General features: G+C 38.4%; 1 protein-coding gene across 12 annotated transcripts in view; it reads right to left on the bottom strand.

The window, feature by feature from the left end:
• Positions 1–19,981, bottom strand: part of ADAMTS19 (ADAM metallopeptidase with thrombospondin type 1 motif 19) — a 467,308-nt gene that overhangs the window by 83,957 nt on the left and 363,370 nt on the right. For 8 of the 12 annotated variants that reach the window (XM_085014505.1, XM_085014501.1, XM_085014502.1 and 5 more), the window contains 4 exons: positions 19,775–19,876; positions 13,965–14,092; positions 12,878–13,050; positions 4,125–4,252 (listed from right to left, as the gene is read on the bottom strand). In XM_085014505.1, coding sequence (XP_084870631.1) covers positions 4,125–4,252; positions 12,878–13,050; positions 13,965–14,092; positions 19,775–19,876 — 531 coding nt within the window. Of the gene's footprint in view, positions 1–4,124; positions 4,253–12,877; positions 13,051–13,964; positions 14,111–14,708; positions 17,339–19,774; positions 19,877–19,981 lie in introns of those variants that run through there. The other 4 variants (XR_014838760.1, XR_014838761.1, XM_085014509.1 and 1 more) reach the window with 4 other exon arrangements.

Here is a 19,981-nt window from a genome sequence, read left to right as displayed (position 1 = left end):
CATCTGTAAAGTGACTGAAGAGTAAGGTAGTGATAAGAGTATTTTTCTTATATTAGGAATTAAGTGATATCCTAACGCAATTTGTGAAAACACCCAGACAAATGCAATTTAAATAAATCCCTAAGGAAATCACATTTCTGCTAAATATAACATGATTAATCTAGTTCATTTCACTCAACATAGAACAGATATGCCTCGCCGTATGGGTGGCTTCACTTCTAAAGCGGTTGCAGAGCAAATGCTGAGTATTAAATATTAACTTTGTGAAAACCAAACATAAATGTTTACATTCACTGCAGTTCCCGAATAAACTTCTGTCCCATCTTCTCTGGCATCTAACGCATGAATGAGTAAGAACTGCTCACAACCTAAGGCTGCTACAAGATAATATGAATAGAGGGATGGTTAATTTTTATATGTTCCCAGGAGAATTATGGTAATATGAATCTTTGTAGATTAAATCATTGACTCTTTCCTAGTGAAAAATGTTGGTCTCCCACTGATGTTCAGAAAAGATGGTATTTTGCAAAGCCACACCTACTCAAAGGGCACAATTTCATATGTCAGTCATGTCAGAAATAAATGGTAGAATTACACCATGACCCCTCGTCAAGAAGCAGTTGCAAGGGATACTGATGGTACATTATAACAAGCTACTGATGGTACATTATAACAAGCTCCAATGACTTAACTAAATAGTAAAAATATTAAATAAAATAGAAGCAAAACCGGGGTCTTCCTCTGTGACTGGTGTTGGTTGTGTTGGGTGGGGGGAGAAGCCGATTGTAAAATGCAGCTGCAGGGTGACTATTCCGAGAAAGCAAAAACCACATCAGACCTGCATGGCACAGCATCCTTTCCTTTGTCAAGAGGAGGAGGTGGATCAGTGTCAAGAAGTAGACAAAGCAAGGCGTTAGTGGGGGAACACTGATCAGCAAATCAAAGCTGATTCAAGGAGAAATAAAGGAAATGTCTCAAACTACAACAAAGATATGGCAAGAGTTCATGAAACAAGAGCCATGAAAAAAAGTGCTGGGATAAAAGAAAAAAAAATCTCTCCTTCATGTATAAATGAAGAGAAAATTTAGAGTAGAGTTTCAAGTGGTTTAGAAGTGACGGAAAGCATCTTTACTGCTCTATCCCTGGCATCCACCTGTTTCTTGGCAAATACGATAAACCCAATATGCAGTAAGTAGTTACATGACTGACTAAATAAGTACCCAATTGTTTCTTGGCATTTTGCAACCCTTGTAACTGGAATAGTATAAATTTGTAAAATCAAAAAAAAAGAAAAAAAAAAAAAGGCAGGGATAGACATAATGCCATGGCTCAAAATAAGAATCAAAGATTTTATGTTTCACAACTGGTAGCCTCAAGTGGCCATACTTAGGAAGAAATGCTCACCTAACTGCAGATGTTGAGGATGAATGACTTTGAAAAGACAAATGCCATGTAATTGGTGGCAGGTACTTGAAGTACCACCGGCAGGCTGGAGACGGTCAGGTACCGTGATAACACAGAGGAAAGCTTTCTCTGTCCTTTTCCAGGATAGAAATGCCATGCAGCAAATTGAATCGCCAGGACAAAACTTTCCATTTTCAGTTCCCCTCCCGAGTTCACCAAGTTCTGAATTCTACATTCAACTTGCTGTATATTTTACATTCTTGCTGTTTATTCTACATTCAAAAATGCTGTATATTTTATGATAAAACAAAATACTCTAGCCAAACCCTATATACAGAGAGTTGTCAGAAAGAAAAAAAGCAGCATGTTTTTAATTATTTTGGAAGACTGAATGAAGCCTTTTAGTTAAAAAGCCAGAATCCTGAAGTACTCCAATGCTGTCAGAAGTCACCATCCATTTCATAGAACTTTGATAATCATCCTCAGATTCGCATAACACTTCTGGAGAATATTTTTGTGGTAGTTGTTGCTGTTACTTCAAAGTCTAGCTAAGCACACTCAAAGGTTTGGCTTACACAATACTGTTAAGTGAAAAGCATAGCAATTTAGGCTATTGCATTTGGCTTATAGAGATAGGAAAACAATTTCCTTTGAAAAATAAATTCATTTAAGTCATACACTAACCTGAAAGGCTTATATAAAATGATGAAATAAAGATGAAAGTTTTAATTGCACACGGTACAGTTTTAAAAACAAAATATGTATAGGCAAATACTTGTAATGACTTCTTAATAGACAAACGAAAAATTACATTTCAGGTTAGTGCCATAGCCTATTAAAAATAAAGGAAATTAATATGTAATTATAAGTCTGTTTCTTATGCCAATGCTATTGTGTGATTCTGTGCTTTAAACATTAAAGCAAGCTGGCAAAATAAAGAATCTGACAGCTGGGAAAGCACTTAAGTCTCATGTTGTTTCCAAGTTTTTACCCAGAAGTCTATACACTTCTACTGAACCACAGATTGATTCATTCATAGCTTGTAATTGTTTTCATATTTTGGTGCATGTTTGTGTGTGGTCAGGTATGCATTTTATAGGGGAAAAAAACAAAACTTTTTATCCAATTCTCAAAGGAATATATTGCACATAAAAGTCAATGACCACTGGTCTGGCCCTTTCATTTTATAGATTAGTTAATAGATGCATATATATTTAAAGTGATTTCCAGAGACCTCTTGGGGTGCAGTGGGTTAAAGATCTGGCATTGTCACTGCAGGGGCTGGGGTGGTTGTGGTGGCACAGGTTTCATCCCTGGCCCAGGAACTTCCACATGCCTTGAGCTTGGCCAAAAATGTTTTTTAAAAAATTTTAGGAGTTCCTTTTGTGGCTCAGTGGCTTAAGAACCTAACGTAACGTCCATGAGGAAGTGGGTTCAATTCCTGGCCTCGTTCAGTGGGTTACGGACCCCGCGTTGTTGTAGCTATGGCATAGGCTGGCAGCTGCAGCTCGGATTCAACCCCTAGCCCAAGAACTTCCATGTGTCGCAAGTAGGGTCCTTAAAAAAAAAAAAGAAGAAAGAAAAAGAAAAAAATTTAAAAGGTGACTTTCTTAAGAACATAGTTTCTTGGGGGCTGTCCTGGATTCACTGCTGCTCTACTCTTTCATTACTACAGGATGTAGAGATTTCCCTCTCATGCCCAGGAAGTTTACGAGCTAATATTGCTGAGCTATGAGCCCTTTTCAGAAAATGCCCTGCCTAAGGAAAACCATCTCTCCCTTGCTAGGACAGCATGTAGTAGACAATGGGGGTAAAAAGGCTTGGTTTTCTTCCCCGAAATGGGAACAACTTTGAAGAGCCATCCCAGCTTCAATGCTCCCCAGAAGGTCGGCTGAAGTCTTGTCGTCACTGTACCAAGTTCAATTTCTCGCTGTGCCCAGTCCTGCCTCCTTACCTCTCTACATAATGATCGTGAAAATACTTGGCATTAAACTTTCTGCATGTTAATCGTCTGCATGTTAATCATCAAGGGGAGCGAACTTGAGGTAGTGGCAGACCAGTAACCAGCAACTTCTAAGTTTTAGCCCTTGATCTTTCCACCACTCTACTCACGTTCATTTGAATAGAATGTCTACTTTTCTAATGATGAAAATAAAGAAGAAAATGTATACAGTAGATGGACATTATTTTTAGAAAGAAATGGAAGGGCAAATGAAATGGTTAAGCATAAAAAATTAAATACACATTTAAAAATCAGCTGATTCAATAATGTTGAAAATCCTCCCGCAACAAAAAAGCCAAAAAAAAAAAAAAAAAAGGAAAATCCTTTAATATTAAGTGAGAACTAGAACGGATTTTATAGGTTTTTGCCACGTGGCTTGGGCTTGGACACAAAACCTGGAGAACTAAAGTGCTTGAGTTTTTGGTGTGGAATGTTTTGACACAGAATGCCCAGAGCGTCACGATTTTAGACCTGTAATATGTACACTACAGAATCAAAAATCTCAGATTCTTTTAACTAGAAATGGCTATTATAGATTCTATCGTTCGAACCCAGACTTTTCAAAGCTGATCAGACTTGCTGGAGATCACAGCTGAGTCAGGACTCTGGTCCCATCTTTCCACTCCTTGTGCAGAGCTTTGCACCATCCGGTGCAGCTGCTCCAACGGCCCACCAGTCCCCCCTCATCAAGAATATTCTGCCTTTGGGAATGTCTTACCTGACACCTGCCATTCGCACAGATATCGGATCCCTGATTTCCACAAGAAGTCCCGTCCAACACTTTTTCTGAGAGAAGAATAGGCTGTTCTTTTCCAACAGGAGAGCAAAACAGGGCACATGGTTTTTCTACATACAGAGTGGATAAAAAAGAAACAAAAGTTGATCCATAAATATTTATTTTTGTTTCTGTTTTTGTCTTTTTGCCATTTCTAAGGCCGCACCTGTGGCATATGGAGGTTCCCAGGCTAGGGGTCTAATCGGAGCTGTAGCCGCCGGCCTACACCACAGCCACAGCAACGCGGGATCCGAGCCTCGTCTGTGACCTGCACCACAACTCGCAGCAACACCGGATCCTCAACCCATTGAGCAAGGCCAGGGATCGAACCTGCAACCTCATGGTTCCTAGTCGGATTTGTTAACCACTGTGCCACAATGGGAACTCCGATCCATAAATATTTTTATCTCAATCTTTCTTTTTGAGAATAGTTGTGAGTAACAAATATAATCTGATATTAACTGAGTAATAATACTAGAGGGTTATTATGAGTAGTAAATGAGATGATGCCTGGGGAAAAAAAAAGAGATATCCAAAGAATATTCATCTTCTTCTTAAGAATTAAATCCTCAAATTATTTTAAAAAATATCACTTATTCTTTTCTGGCACTAAATCTCTACCACACACAAACCAAACATTCTTCCTGAAAAATATTTTGCCTACTCCCATTTTTGCTCATATCTTTTGGCATGAACTCCTTTTAATTTTAAGCACATATCAGAATTCTGCCTCTTTATGATTTCTTTACCCATGAAGTCTTTCTTGATGTCTCACTTCTAAATTCCAACACACTCATTTCTAATCCTATGCATTTGGTATTTTCTAATTGAAAAATCACTAAAAGGAGAAACTGAGGACATTCTAAGATGAACAATTCTTATAAGATTTTCCATCACGAGGAGTTCCCATTGCGGCTTAGCAGTTAATGAACCTGATGAGGACACGGGTTCGATCCCCGGCCTCACTTAGTGGATTAAGGATCCCATGTTGCCGGGAGCCATGGCGTAGGTCACAGACACGGCTTGGATCCCACACTGCTGTAGCTGTGGCGTAGGCTGGCAGCTCCAGCTCCAGTTGGACCCCTAGCCTGGGAACCTCCATATGCCGTGGGTGTGGCCCTAAAAAGATTAAAAAAAAAAAAAAAAGAATTTCCATTAGGAAAATGTTTAGAAATGCAATACAATCCCATGAGAACATCCACCGGAATGCACAATTGCTGAAGTGCTAGTTAGGACCCAGCCCCCTCTATGGTTTACTCAAAAAGCATGCTGGTGTACATGAAATCTAGGGTGACAACCGTTCTAGGCGAAGAGGTCTTGAATAGCTGGTAGTCATCTTCAGTGCTTTGTTCAGCAATAAGGTAGGAAGGGTTAGAGTTAAAACACTGCTTATTAGGCTCAGTCAAAAAGTGGCAAATATTTTTAAAGCTCTGTTTTTAGTTCTGAGCATCCTGCAGAGGAGCTGTAGTATTTGGTAACACCAGTAGTAGGATTATCCAAATCTGCAACTTCAGAGCCATTTCCAGGCTACATTACTACTCTCCTGGCTTGACACCAGTCAGGCCCTTTACTGTTTATTAAGCTCATAGAAATAGAATGGAAAATAGTTTACAGTCTCTGACACTGATCTTCGCTTATGTCTGCAGGAGAGTTCCACGTATGCTGATGGGATTCTATAAATACCAAATAACAGCCAGAGGCATGGAACAGGGTATCACTTTGCAAAGAGAAGAGACAGTTAAATGAGCCTTCAGAATTGAACATTTCAAACAGTTTTCACATGTGGCTTCTGAATACTGCTCTGAACAATTTTGAGGAGTTGGAACATGGCCTTCCATGTGCATGTTTTTGAAATTTTCCTTTGAGATGCCATTATAAGCCGCAATAAAGCATTTCAGTGTGCTCTCACACCTCAAAGTAGGCTATGTTTATTCAATGACTGCTTACTATGTCCTATCTTTGGACTTAAAAAACAACTGGTATAACTGTAACACTTTAATAGTTATACACACACACACACATATATACACACACACACACATATATATAATACATACATATAGAAAGCTCTTTCTGGAGTTTTCATTGAATAGAAGCGCAAACCAGATATTTGAAAATGTTCAAAGGAGTAAGAAAATTCCATTCACATTCTAAGCAAGACTTGAGATAAAAAAAAATCTTTGTGTTTCTCCTTTTACAACATATTGTCAATTCCTGGTACTCACTTTAGCTTTAGAGATGACATAAACATTTGATCCCAGTCTTCCTTCCTGGAGTATACCCTTGAGACTGTGACATTATAGTGATCCATGTAACATGCCAGTACTTGGCAGGCAATTGCTGTCTTGATTTAAGAGACCAACCCTTTCCAAGATATGCATTAAACATGAATTTCAGCCAAGTTTCAGCACAGAGTATGCAAAATACCTGAATGTTAAAGCCATGCATCTTTTTTTCTCTAAAAATAAGTGCTCACCACTGCCTTGATGCCTTATATTTAATTCTCCTAGTCATAGTTTCATGTATTACATAAGAATGACAGAAAGAGCCACGTGCATGTGAAAAGTATGAAAGACTTGAGATTTAAAAAAGACTTTGTATTTCAATTGCTTCCATACTGCTCTAATACATAAAAACTATTGTTGTGTATTTTATTCATCATACAGACTGATGTGTTTGGTCGATACATGTTGGGAACTTATAAAAAAATGTTACTCTGCTCATTCTATAAATATCTATTACAGATCACTCTGAGGCTAAACAACACTTTTATTGTAAGAGGCACTGCCTTGTGATTTCTAATATCGTTCATATTCTAATCTGACACTCATAAAACTCTGATTTTTTTTTGAAAAATCTGGAAAGAACCTGTTTCCCATCTCTTATTACACATATGAGTAAAAAGATTTCAAATAAATTAAACATAATCCAATTGAACAGCCATTTAGAGGCAGAGCTAGGATGAATCCATCATCAGATGATGGTTTTCATGACTTGAATTGTCATACTGATTTTACTCATACAGTGGAAAGATACTGTTTATACATTCAAATTTCTGTGACAAATATTCGCCAGACGTGTACTAATTAACAGACAGTACAGGAGACACACAGGAAACAGAGGGTCGTCACCACCTTCCCTAAGTGGGTGCTTGCAGAGTACTGGGAAGGGATACACGTCCAATATGGAAGATCAGGGGGGTTCTTTTTTCCTAGATAACTTGACATAAACTGAGTCCAAAACATCAGTAGATGTTTTCAAGGTAAATAAATGGGGAAAGAGATTAAAGCTGGAGAAAGAGAGGCTATTACGCCAAGAAACCTGCATGTTTATAAGCCCTGAAGAAAGAAAACATGATGTATATGAGGGATGAAATGAAATCCAGCCTGGCTGCACTGGAGACCACAGATGGGAATGATGGAGATGAGGCCAGAGAAGTGAAAGGGGGCAGGCCACAATAACGGCCATATAATCCAGGTAATAAATTTTTAGATTGGTCCTGACAGTAGTGGTACTCATGGCAGGGTATTACTTGGCACGGTGACTGACAGATCTGGCCTTCCAAAAGACCAGCCTGGCTGAAATCAGGAGTGGGAACTGGAGGAGAGTGAGCCTTGCAGTCAGAGAGACGGTGAGGAAGCTGTCTGAAGAATCCAGCTTAGAGACGGTACAAAGAAAGATGCTGGCAAACAAAGAAAGATTTGGACAAAAAGAGGCTGCTGATTGATTACGGGTGGATGGAGACTGAGGCAGAAGGATTCTGGCTTAGCTTGCTAACGAGGTTGATCAAGATGCTGATCTCTGTGAGAGAGCACAGTAAGACAAGCAGATGGTGGGAGTGAAAGAAAGGAAGGGGGGAAGGGGTATGTTCACCTTGGACCAGGCTGAGCTTGCGATGAATGGGATGCTGAGTGGCCAAGTTCATGCAAGCTAAGAGATAAGCAGTTAAAAGGTCAGGACAGAGTGATCTAAGTTGGGGATAAATATCTGTGTTCCTTTAACATGTGGACAATAAATAAAACCTAGTGAATAAGTAAGATTATCCCATGGAGAACATTTAGTGAGAAAAGGGGACAGGATAAGTCACTACAGATAATTCCCATAGGATGCATCATTCATTTACCTGATATTTATTAAAAGTCTACTCTGTTCGGGTACTGTTGATGGTGCTAAAGACAGATCAATCACAAAATACAAGTCTTGCTCTTACAATTACTATTTGAAGGGCATATAATAAAGAAATAAAACAAAAATATTATGGTAGATGATAATAAGTGCTACAAAAAACAGTACATCAGTAAAAGGAGAAGCACTGAGTTAATAGTTAAGAAAAGACCAGAAGAAGGTGAGAAAATGAAACATACTGATTTCTGGGAAAAGAGTTTTACCAGAGAAAGCAACACCTTCCAAGCACTATGACAGAAGGTACTGGACTTATTCTAGGGACAGCAAGGGAGCCAGTGTGGGTGGAAGGGTGTGATGGGGGAACAGTATAGATGACGTCAGAGGCTAAGAGGAAGCCAGGGAGTGGAGATCCTTAGAGGCCATTAGAAGAATATCAGACTCTTACAACTAGTGACTTGGACAGACACTAGAGTGTATTGAATGGAAGGATAACAAGACATGACTGAACATTTTTTTGACATTTCTTGGGCCGCTCTTGCGGCATATGGAGGTTCCCAGGCTAGGGGTCTAATCGGAGCTGTAGCCACCAGCCTACACCAGAGCCACAGCAACGCAGGATCCAAGCCGTGTCTGCAACCTACACCATAGCTCACAGCAACGTGGGATCCTTAACCCACTGAGCAAGGCCAGGGATCGAACCTGCAACCTCATGGTTCCTAGTCGAATTCGTTAACCACTGAGCCATGACGGGAACTCCATGACTGAACATTCTGAATGTACCACCCTGGCTATATGAGATTGAAGGAGGTACAAGGATACAAGCCTAAAAAGCAGTTAGCTGACTTCTACAATCATTCAGGTCAGGAACATGGTTACACCAGGAGCGCAGCTCTGGCAATATCGGACAACAGTCAGATTCTGGATACATTTTAAAGAGAGGGCTAATGTGACACTACTGATATTGTGAATGTCTAGGAAAAGAGAAAGAAAAGAAGAAAAAAATGACTCCAAAGTTTTTGGTCTATGCATCTGGAAATTACATAATGAACATTTATTAAAAGGATGGTGTGAATGGAAGGTTGTGCTATTTTTTTTTTCTCTAACCTGAGGAAACAGTATGTCTGGAGATCACGTGAGGAGGAAGAAAGGATAACATGTTTGAGGCGGTAAAACAAGAGCAAGATCGGGAGGCAGAGTCAAAGTGAGGCAGGATACAAGAGAAGGACAGCAAGAGGCTTGTGTTGAACTTGCCATGGTGTGCACTTTGGCCTTGACCTGAAGAGTTGGGGGGAAACTTCAGAAGTGCTTTAAGTGGAGGTCCACATGGCCCAATGGGCATCATATATAGAGATCTCTAGGCTGCCCTACAAAGGGTGGATTGAGGCAGGGAAAAAGAGGAAGCTGAACGACTCCTTCGGAGCCAATACGGTAGCCACTCAAGAGACTCTGAAAACTGGTGGTTAGAAGAGTGAGGTGGGGAGAGAGATTCAGGATGCAAAATAGATAAGCTATGGCGATGCATTAGCTTTGTGAAGGAGAAAGGTGGAAATGCTAAGAACAGCACACATCTCTAGCTTGAGCAGTGGAAGAGCTGGCATAACCTTCCTGTGGTAGGAGAAACTGAAGGTCATCAGAGAGGACTGGAAGGATTACAATTATGAGTTTAGTCTTAAACATGTATATACCCGGGGGGAAATATCAAGTAGAAGTTGTACACATGAGTTTTAAGCTCAAGGAAAAAATACAGGTGAAGTCATGAATGCATGATTTATGCCTGTATTTGAAGTTCTGGGAATAGATGAGATCACCTAAGGAGAAGACGTAAAGTGAAAACAGAATAGCATCTGGGGGAGGCACAAGAACACATCAGAGATGACGCAGGAAAGCAAGGACGTGCAGCGGCACTTGAGTGTCTCAAGAACCAAAAGGCAGCCACTCATCTGAATGTGTCTGAGAGGTCAAGTGAGACCAAGACTGGAAATCATTCATCAGGTTGAGTTTCCATGGAAGTCCTTGACATCCGCGAGGTATGTGTTGGTGGAATCCAGACGGAAAGTAAAGAAACAGAGGGCTGCCAAACAGATAGCTCTTTCGAGAAGTGTGTCTGTGAGAGAGGAGACCGTGTGTGTACCAGGCGGAGACGGCTATGAGCTCGAAGGAAGGTTTGTATTTTTTTGTGGGGGAGTCCTATATAGGGTTAAAAATTGAGTGCGGAAAAAGCACAAAGAAGAGATTAACTATATAAGTGAAAGAAGGGGTACTTATCAAACGAGCCGAAAAGGGGAAGGGGGGGATGACAACCATGGCATGGTTGGAGCACCTGGGTTTGAAAAGAACGAATTCAAATCTTGCAATACAATAGACATCAGAGTATCTGCAATATTGTTAGGTTTCTATGTCTGATGGCAAGAAGATGAGGACGTCATCAACTGATGGCTTTTTCTTCCATTACTTAGTAGAATAACATAATCTGTTGTTTAATCGTGCCCACCAGTGTTTGAACGCTCAGATGCTTACACTGAGGGAAGTGTTTTGTCAGATGAAACTGACAAACAATGGAATTCAGGTCACTGACAGGATTATTAGTACAGCGATGGCGCGCACAGTTCAAACTAAGAGAAGAAGCAATGAAGAAAGAGACGGGAGGCATGACGGTCCCTGAAGGCTGAGAATTTACCACCACTTTTGGGAGCTGCAACTCAAACCCACAGCGCACTGATCAGGGGCAAGACTTATCATTCCTAAGTAATAAGGCAGCATATAATTTTCTGAAAGTTCTTACTCTGGAATAATTAAAAATTCGCAGGAAGCTGAAAAAAACAGTACAGATGGTTTCCACATGCCTTTCGCCCAGGTTCCCCCAATGGTTAGACCGTAGTAACTACTATATCAAACCCAGGAAACTGACACTGGTAGGTGTCAAAGTTCTATGTTATTTTATCACACATGCAGATTTTATAACCACCACCACCACAATCAATATATTGAATATTACAGCAGCATAAAGTTCTACCTCATGCCACCTCTTTACAGGGACACCCATTCCTCTCTATACCACCACCTGGAAGCCACCAATCTATCTGTTTTCCCATCTCTATAGTCTTTTGACTTTAGGAATGTCAAATGGGAAAAGAACCTGAAAAGAATGAATACGTGTATGTATATAACTGAATCACTCTGTTGTAGAGCAGAAATTATCACAACTCTCTACACCAACCACACCTGAATAAAAATGGAAAAATTAAAAAAAAGAATGTTACATAAATGGAGTCCTACATTATGTGGCACCTGCTACTCAGCATAATGCTCTGACGTCCACCAGGGTCAGCTCATGTGTTAAGAGTGTGTCCTGTTGAATGGATATATGTTTGACTGATTCACTTTCATGCACACTTGAAATTACAACATTTGTTCAAGTCAACTATACGCCAACAAAACTAAATTAAAAAAAAAAGTGTGTTCTTCTACTGCTGCATACTATTCGATTGTATGGATATACCTCGGTTTGTTACCATTCAGCTACCTAGAACCGTTTTGGTTGTTCTCAGTGTTTGGCTACTGAAAATAAAGCTGCTATGAATGTTTTTGTAGAGGATTTTTTGTGGGTGTAAATTTTTTCTCCAGAATAAATAACCCAGATAGTATTTTCTACATTGTATCATTCATATGTGTTTAGTTATTTAAGAAACTGCCAAGCTATCTTTCAGAATAGCTGCACAATTCTACATTTGTACCAGCAATGCATGAGAGATCCAGTTTCTCTTTGCTCTCACTGGCATTTTGCAGTGTGACCTTTTATTACATTTTATTTATTTATTTATTTATTTTTGGTCTTTTTGTCTTTTTAGGGCTGCACCTGCAGCATATGGAGGTTCCCAGGCTAGGAGTCCAATTGAAGCTATAGCCATGGGCCTATTTCAGAGCCACAGCAATGCAGGATCTGAGCTGCGTCTGCGACCTACACCACAGCTGACTGCAATGCTGGATCCTTGACCCACTGTGAGAGGTCAGGGATCAAACCTGCATCCTCATGGCTGCTAGTCAGGTTCGCTAACCACTGAGCCACAACGGGAACTCCATCTTTTACTAAATTGTAGTTGATCTCACTGATGTATAATAATCTCTCTCTCTCTCTCTTTTTGGGGGGGAGTGGTGTTTAGGGCTGCACCAGCAGTATATGGAAGTTCCCAGGCAAGGGGTCTAATTGGAGCTGCAGCTGCCGGCCTACACCACAGCCCCAGAAACATGGGATCTGAGCCAAGTCTGTGACCTACACCACAGCTTGTGGCAACGGTGGATCCTTAACCCACTGAGGGAGGCCAGGGATTGAAACCACATCCTCATGGATACGAGTCGTGTTCATAATCCATGACAACAACTCTTAATCTTTCTTTAAGATACATTTTCAGTCAGCGCTCACGGTGGCTATACGACAGAAGAGGTAGAGACAACAGAGCTCTCAAACACCTAGAATATCACAATGGGCGTGAAAACATTTATCACTGTTGTAAAGCACTTTGCAAACCTGCAACTATACTCAATTACGACGGTGGCGATCTGTTGGGTCCTACCTTCATCCATGACAGCGTGCCACTGAAGTACATGCTTTGGGTACGAAGTTCTAACACTATAGGCCTGACATTGCCAGTCTCTGAATCCAGGCAAACCTGCAGGACAAGGTGGATTCTCACATATTCTGTATTGTTTTCTGGGACCATTACAATCCCTCGCTTCAGAACCTAGCCTAGAAAAGATAGTACAAATAATCAATTTTATCTTTTTTTATGTGAACTACTCATTTAAAAAATTAAAAGGCATTATATCAATAAGGTATCATCCTTTATATTACATCTACTTTTGAAAATGTGGACAAATTAAATGATTGGCCATAGTAGGACATTCATGTTGACTTAAAAATGTTTTCCAATCTTCGATCCATTTATTTTCCAGAGGATACAAGAAACAAAAGCCCCTCTGCCATGAAAATGATACAGGAGAGTAAAGGGCAGAGGCTGTGGACAAAATAGAAAGCCTGCACTTCCCATGAGGGAGGGCGATTCTAAGAATTATTAAGGAGATGCCTCTAAGGTATTCACATACATTATTTAATTGGCTTGTCAAGGAGCTGGGCCACTGAGCCCACACCAAGGGTTAAGGCATAAATCTGAAATGACTTTCTCATACCTCTTCCTAGGACCACTCTAGGGATGCTGAGGCTATAAGCAAGCTGATCTTGCTATGTTCCCTATCCACACGTGCACTCAGTGAGGTTTCATTTCTCATCATTCTTAGCTTCTAGCAACATTCCTTCTGTTCTCATTCCCTTGTTTGCTGACATCCCATCAGCTTCCTGCCCCTCTCACAGTTCTTTCTCTGTTGATTTACTTCTAAGGAACGCCTCCCTGCTTATGTAAACGCAGCATTTCATTGGATTTGTCCTCGAGACACCACCTGGCATAGCATTTAATTATTTGTTCTTTGATGGGTTGGTCTTAAAAGAGAGGTTTTACATAAAATAAGGAGGGAAGTTCTGTTTTCCAAAGTGGTGTAGGGTTTGAGAAGTTTCTTTGGTCTCCAACACGGTTTATCAGTAAAACCTCTTGATTTCAGACAGGAAGACAACAACGCCCTCCCCCAATCCAGGAACTTTGCCTTTACCCAGGACACTGGCGCTCTCGACTGCTGATCCCAGAACTGCAGGTTCGGCTACAGGGACTCCACAAGCTCCACTCTCCGGCCACTCCAGGTGCTGAGGTCCTGCTGGTACATTCTCCAGCCTTACACCACTATTCCAAAAGTTATGTCTTAGGTGAACAAATCAAGGCACAAGGGAAAATCATTCACTGGCCTAGAGAGTCACTCGAATTGTGATTAAATCAGGTCTGCTAGAGCCCCAAACATGTGGAAGTAAAAAGGACCCAAAGTAAGTTGGCACTTGCTTACTGTCACAGTTAATACAATAGCTCAGTTCTCACATCTGATTACACAGTCTTGCCATAAAAACAGTGCACAGATATGTGTACTATTGCCTTGAGAATTCAGTACTTATGACAGAGATAGAGTGAAGAGGGAATATGACGTTGCACAGCCAGAAAGAAAAACTAAGACATTCGAAGAAACACAACCATTTAAAGAGAGGGGGAAAAAAACACAGGGTCACATATAAAAAAGCTAAGATATAAATGCTTCTCCATAACTAGAGTAAAACAGACATTTTAGCAAACCTAGCAATTTTGATCTGAAATGCCAGTGATTCAGGGTACATTCTTCCTTGTAATTAAAAAAAAAAAAAAAAAAAAAGAGTAAGACTCAATTTTAGCACTTTCCTTCATACTGTGTTTTCTTTTTTCTTTTTTTTTGGAAAGAGTTCCCATCAAATTCAAGCATTAACAATACAGCAAATTTTCGTTCAAAAGCTGTTTATTTGTAAGATCTGAGCAACTAGACTCTTTGAAATTCTGTAATTTCATTCCAATTATTCGGTATCTTGTTTGGTATTGATTAACTGAGAAAGATAGCCATGAAAGAAGAGAAAGGAATGCACTCACTCTCTTTTTTATATTTATCATTAACTTTAAACAAAAGTATTCAAAGGCATTATTGCTGTGGTCACCTAGGAATGGTTGGCTAGGGCTTGGTGGAGAGATTATTATAATTTCTCCTTATTCCTAGAAAATCAGATATATTATACACATAGTAAACATATTAAAAGTAAAAATTCATTGAACAAAATCATGTTGGAAATAACAAATTAGGAAAATTTAGACAAGTGATTATATAAAGAGAACGCTGATCTTCCCAGTCCTAAACAATTTTCTGCACTAATCATAACATGGCTTATGCAGGATTTTGAAGAAACGACAAAAGTGCGAGGCTGCAAGCATCCAAATATTTTAGCACTGCAGCCCTCAAACTCTCTGATCCTTCATTCTCCCATTTCAAACTGTGAATGCGAATCACATTTACCTAATAGACTTTGCAAAGGTTGAATGAAACTAAACACAATGCATAGCCCATACCAAGGATTTAATAAAGGTTAGCATTAATAAAATATTAATAACAATGAATTATATGTATCATTATATTAGTCCTATTAATAAGTTTCCAGAAACCTCACCAAAATTCTATTTAATCTAAAGTTTATTTTGATCATGTTTTTAAATGGTGTTTTTGTTTTTAGAAGCAAGAATGTAGAAAACTAGGCTCCGTAGTTATGTGTGAGCCCAGTTAATGCTCTTCTATGCAATACAATAATTAATTCCTGCAGATTTTCTCTAATAATATCAAGGTGTAAATTCAACCTCTTTTGGACTCAAGAAATTTTAAATGAAGGCTTGGGAAGAAAAAACAAAACAAAATGTCAACGTCTCACGGTGTACTGCAATGCTAAGAGAGATTTGGTATAAAGATCCATCCTGAAAATCACAAAAGTGAGAGAAAAGAGACCTTGTAAAAACTTTTAAACAACTTACTGGTTTTAAGGATTTAATGCTATGCTATTCATGGAAAAAAAAAAAAAATCTTGTGTGAAAGCTGTCAAATTTCAATTGGTCAGGTTGTTTTGACCTACTTGAAGGGTGTTTATTTTTCCCCCAGTGCGTATCACACTTCTTTGCTCATTTAAAAGTAAGCCGGCATTCAAAGGCTGGGTTAGAGTTCACAGCAGACTAAAAATATTCTTGGAAAAACCCGGATCTAGACTTACACGTCATTTAAGCTAGACACGCCTGGCAGATGAAGAGAAGCGAAACAGATATACACGCCAAATTTGCATACATCAATCAGAGGACTTTAAAGAAAGTATAGTAAAATAGTTGAAGTTCATCACCTTGCAGATCATCAGATCTTTGGATGAAACTATGGAGAACCTGCTTTTGTGGCTTCTAGGTGGTGCTGTGTTTCAACACTGGAGAAAGTGTTAAATGCTTTGTTGAAATTATTACACAATATATTCTATTGGGTTTTTATATAAAATGATCCTAATGATGCTTTCCATGAATTTTCTAGACACAGGCTTTGTTTCATTTGTAATTTTTAGCTTCAAAAATATACTATACACAGTTTAAAAAACTTAAAATTGAGTTTGATTTATGCAAATGCTCAAGAAATACACCATAAAGACTAGTTCTGGGACAGCACATAACCTGGAAGAGTTTGATTGTATATTTCCATTCTCTCAAATTTCTGTATGAATATGCCTAGAAAGTTGATGGAAATACCCAACTGGAGGAAGGCCATGAAGATGACAAAGAAAACATTATTCTCTAATCAACTCTTCTTGTACATAAAACATTGCTAGATGCAAGAAGAGGATAAGCTCTCTATATGCGAAAGAAGCCATTAAACTCTCTACATATGAAAATTTGTGATTGTAAGGATATTACAATTTTCTATTTTTCAATAAAGAATAATGATGGTAACTTCTTCATTTCGGAACTTAGGAAAGTAAATTAAGTGAAACATATTACGTAGCATCCTTCAAAACAGTCTAAAATTCTAATAAAATGGTATTTAAAAGTCCCTTCCCCACCCTCCAATTCCTAGCAAATATTTACAGTAAAAAACATACATTTCTTCATTTAAACCAAACCATCCATTGACGCTTGGACCTCTGTTAATGTAAATGTAAACACAGACGAGAGTATTATAAGGAGAAAAGGAGAAGAAAGAAAAATGGCTGCTTTTACTTTGGAAAATTCTGTGTAGAAATAGTAGATAAATCTCTGTCTTCACAATCATTCTGAATCATAAAATGTTGGTAGGTTATCTTCTCAGACTTCATTATACACTCTTAGATGAACTAGTTGTACAGCTAAATTAACATCACTAGCATGTGACACATTATACACTTCCCAGCTTTGTTTCTTGGTTGGCAATGCACAGAACTAGCAGTGTTTAGTGCAAGGTTGCAAGCATCCAAATATTTTAGCACTGCAGCCCTCAAATGCAGAGTGTTGGAAGCTATTTTCATGATGGCTCCTAGAGCAGCTGGAACAGATGGAGAGCTGAAGAAGCCCACATGGCCTGAGGAACTGAGAAGTTCATTAGTTATTTCAATACACAAAGCATTACAGAGCCACTAAGAGAGTATCATCAGCACAATTATAGGGAAACAAATACATTTACTTCTAATGAGTAATTACAGGTTTGACTGCTGAAAGAAGTTGTTTATTTTAGAGAACAATTTATTCTCATAAATATCAGAAGAAAAAAATAACAGAAAAATAGTTAGGACAACAGATCATAAAAATGAACAGATTTTATACTGCCAACAAAGAACGAAGGAAGACAAATGGGTTGTGTGATTTTTGAAGACAAGCGGCTGAATATTTGGTTATCTCTGTTTATTACTGCTTTTGAGTTTCAGGGATGATGGAAATTATTGCTTGTGCAGAGTTTTATGACTCAAGCAATAAATTACTCAGCATAATATCAGGAGGCTTGCCCAATATACACACATTATTGTACTTTTGTATATAATTTAAAAAAGAAAACGAACCCGAACTCTGACTCTCCGTATAAGCTCACAGAAAACACATTTGGCAGTCTGTACACAACTGACTGATATTTCACAGAAGTTCATTTTCAAGGAACCATTTTCTTACTGACTGCATTGGGGATAAAATATTTCTAGACCTTTTAAAAAAGTATTAGACTTAATGTGTGCATTTTTCTTTTTCTAATTAAAGAAATCAAAGAAATAGTAAATGACTATATGCGTAGGCCAAACAATCCAGAAATGTCTAGAGAAAAGTGATATTCACGCTCACGTCCCACTGCTTTATTCCCATCTATCAGCTGCACGTCTCTCCTAAGAGTTAACTATGAAGTGCAGTTTGGAGTCTGTATTTTCAAACGATTCTCTGAGTCTAAAAATATATATTCTGTGTGTGTATATTCACATCTGTATACATTTGGTTACTTTTTCTTAAATCTCAAATGGTATCATAAAGTAACAATTTTTCTGACATACCTATATATTAACCACCATATCTTGTAGATCTTGTCGTGTTAATACACATTTATCTACCTTATGCTGTTAACAGCTACACTGGAACCATTCCTCTCCTGATGAATATTTTTGTTCTTTCTCACTTCTCACCACAGCAAGGTGTATTCTTATATATATATATATATTTGTGCCTGCATGTGTCTGTGTACACATGCACATTTGCCTATCTTTATGCACATGTGTATTTACTTAAGACAAAATTCTAGACATGGAACTGTTAGACTTCCATTCTGTCCACTTTTCAAATAAATATTTTTAATTTAAATTGTTTTTTATTTGTAATTAACTTTGAAAATTAATTTTAATAATTTTATTATTTTAATTTTATTTAACTAATAATTTTATTAACTTTTTTTAATTAAAATTTTCTTTTTATGGCCATACCCATAGCATATGGAAGTTATCAGGCCGGGGATCAACTCTGATCCATAGCTGTGACCTAGGCCACAGCTGTGGCAACACCAGATCCTTAACCCACTGCACCAGAGTGGAAAAATCCCTAGACGTGTTTTTAAACTAGCCCTCTACATAACAATTTATTCACAAGTAATTGACTCCAAATAGTCTGTAGTTGTAGATTCTTTCCAAATGCAATGAAAATTCATGTTCTTCAGAGGCAAGTTTTCTGACCTTTCATCTAATAAGTGATCACTGTTCCACCTTTCCCTCATATAATAAAAGCTGGAAAATTATGTACACTATTGAGTTATACTGATTATATTAACTATGATCATAAGTTTATATGGCATGTCTCCTTCATATTCTTGAAAAGAAAATTAATTTTTAACAGCAATTGCTTTGATCTGGAAATGTACACTAATAAATTTCAATAGCCTGATGAAATAGATATAAACAACAAAGACAGCCAAATATTTACTAATCCCCAAATTATCAGTTGGAATATTTTATTTATGGTACTTGGAAATGACAAGGAACAATTATATTCAATGGCTCTCCTAAGACAATATTTTATACCTGAAAGGATTCATTAGTTCTGAGGGGTTTTACTACTGATGATTTATTTGTGATTATTTTACTTATGTTTAACCTTTTTGAGAGGGTGGGCTGTGCCCTTAGCATACAGAAGTTCCCAGGTCAGGGACTGAACCCATGCCACAGCAGTAACCTGAGCCACAGCAATGATAATGCTGGCTGCTTAACGCACCAGGCCACCAGGGAACTCCGTTTAATAGTAAAAATATTTCATTTTTATAAAAGTAATACATATATCCAACTCTCCACATTCTCATAATCAACAATAAAAATTACATATTGATATTAACAAAACAACCATGGATCTGCAAAAAACGTAAGTATAAAAATGAAAATAAAATGCTAAAATCTTTATGCATACTGAAAGTATTCCAATATTGTTAAAATAGACACACGTATAACTGGCAGGAGAAAATGCCATTTAATATTTGTTTATTAACTTCAGGCAACACATGTAACTTACCTTACCAGTGTCACAATCGGTTCCATCCATTGGTGGATCTAGTTTGGTTTTGCATTCTTTCTCACCTTCTACCTTGCACCACAACCCTGTGCAAATAACATGCTGAAAACAAGGGCATAATAACTAATAAGAGGAAGGTATCGCATTTTGGAGGTGAGTCAATAATTTTTGATGGAGGTATTTTAACAGAACATCAGACATTGAAGA

This window comes from Sus scrofa, chromosome 2 (assembly GCF_054392235.1).
Source record: "Sus scrofa isolate SSC_HxYL_T2T_F1_AM1 chromosome 2, Sscrofa_HxYL_maternal_Yorkshire_Landrace_v2.0, whole genome shotgun sequence".
Classification (NCBI taxonomy): domain Eukaryota; kingdom Metazoa; phylum Chordata; class Mammalia; order Artiodactyla; family Suidae; genus Sus; species Sus scrofa.
Note: the sequence above shows the minus strand (reverse complement) of the source record. Positions and strands in the feature narration are given on the sequence as shown.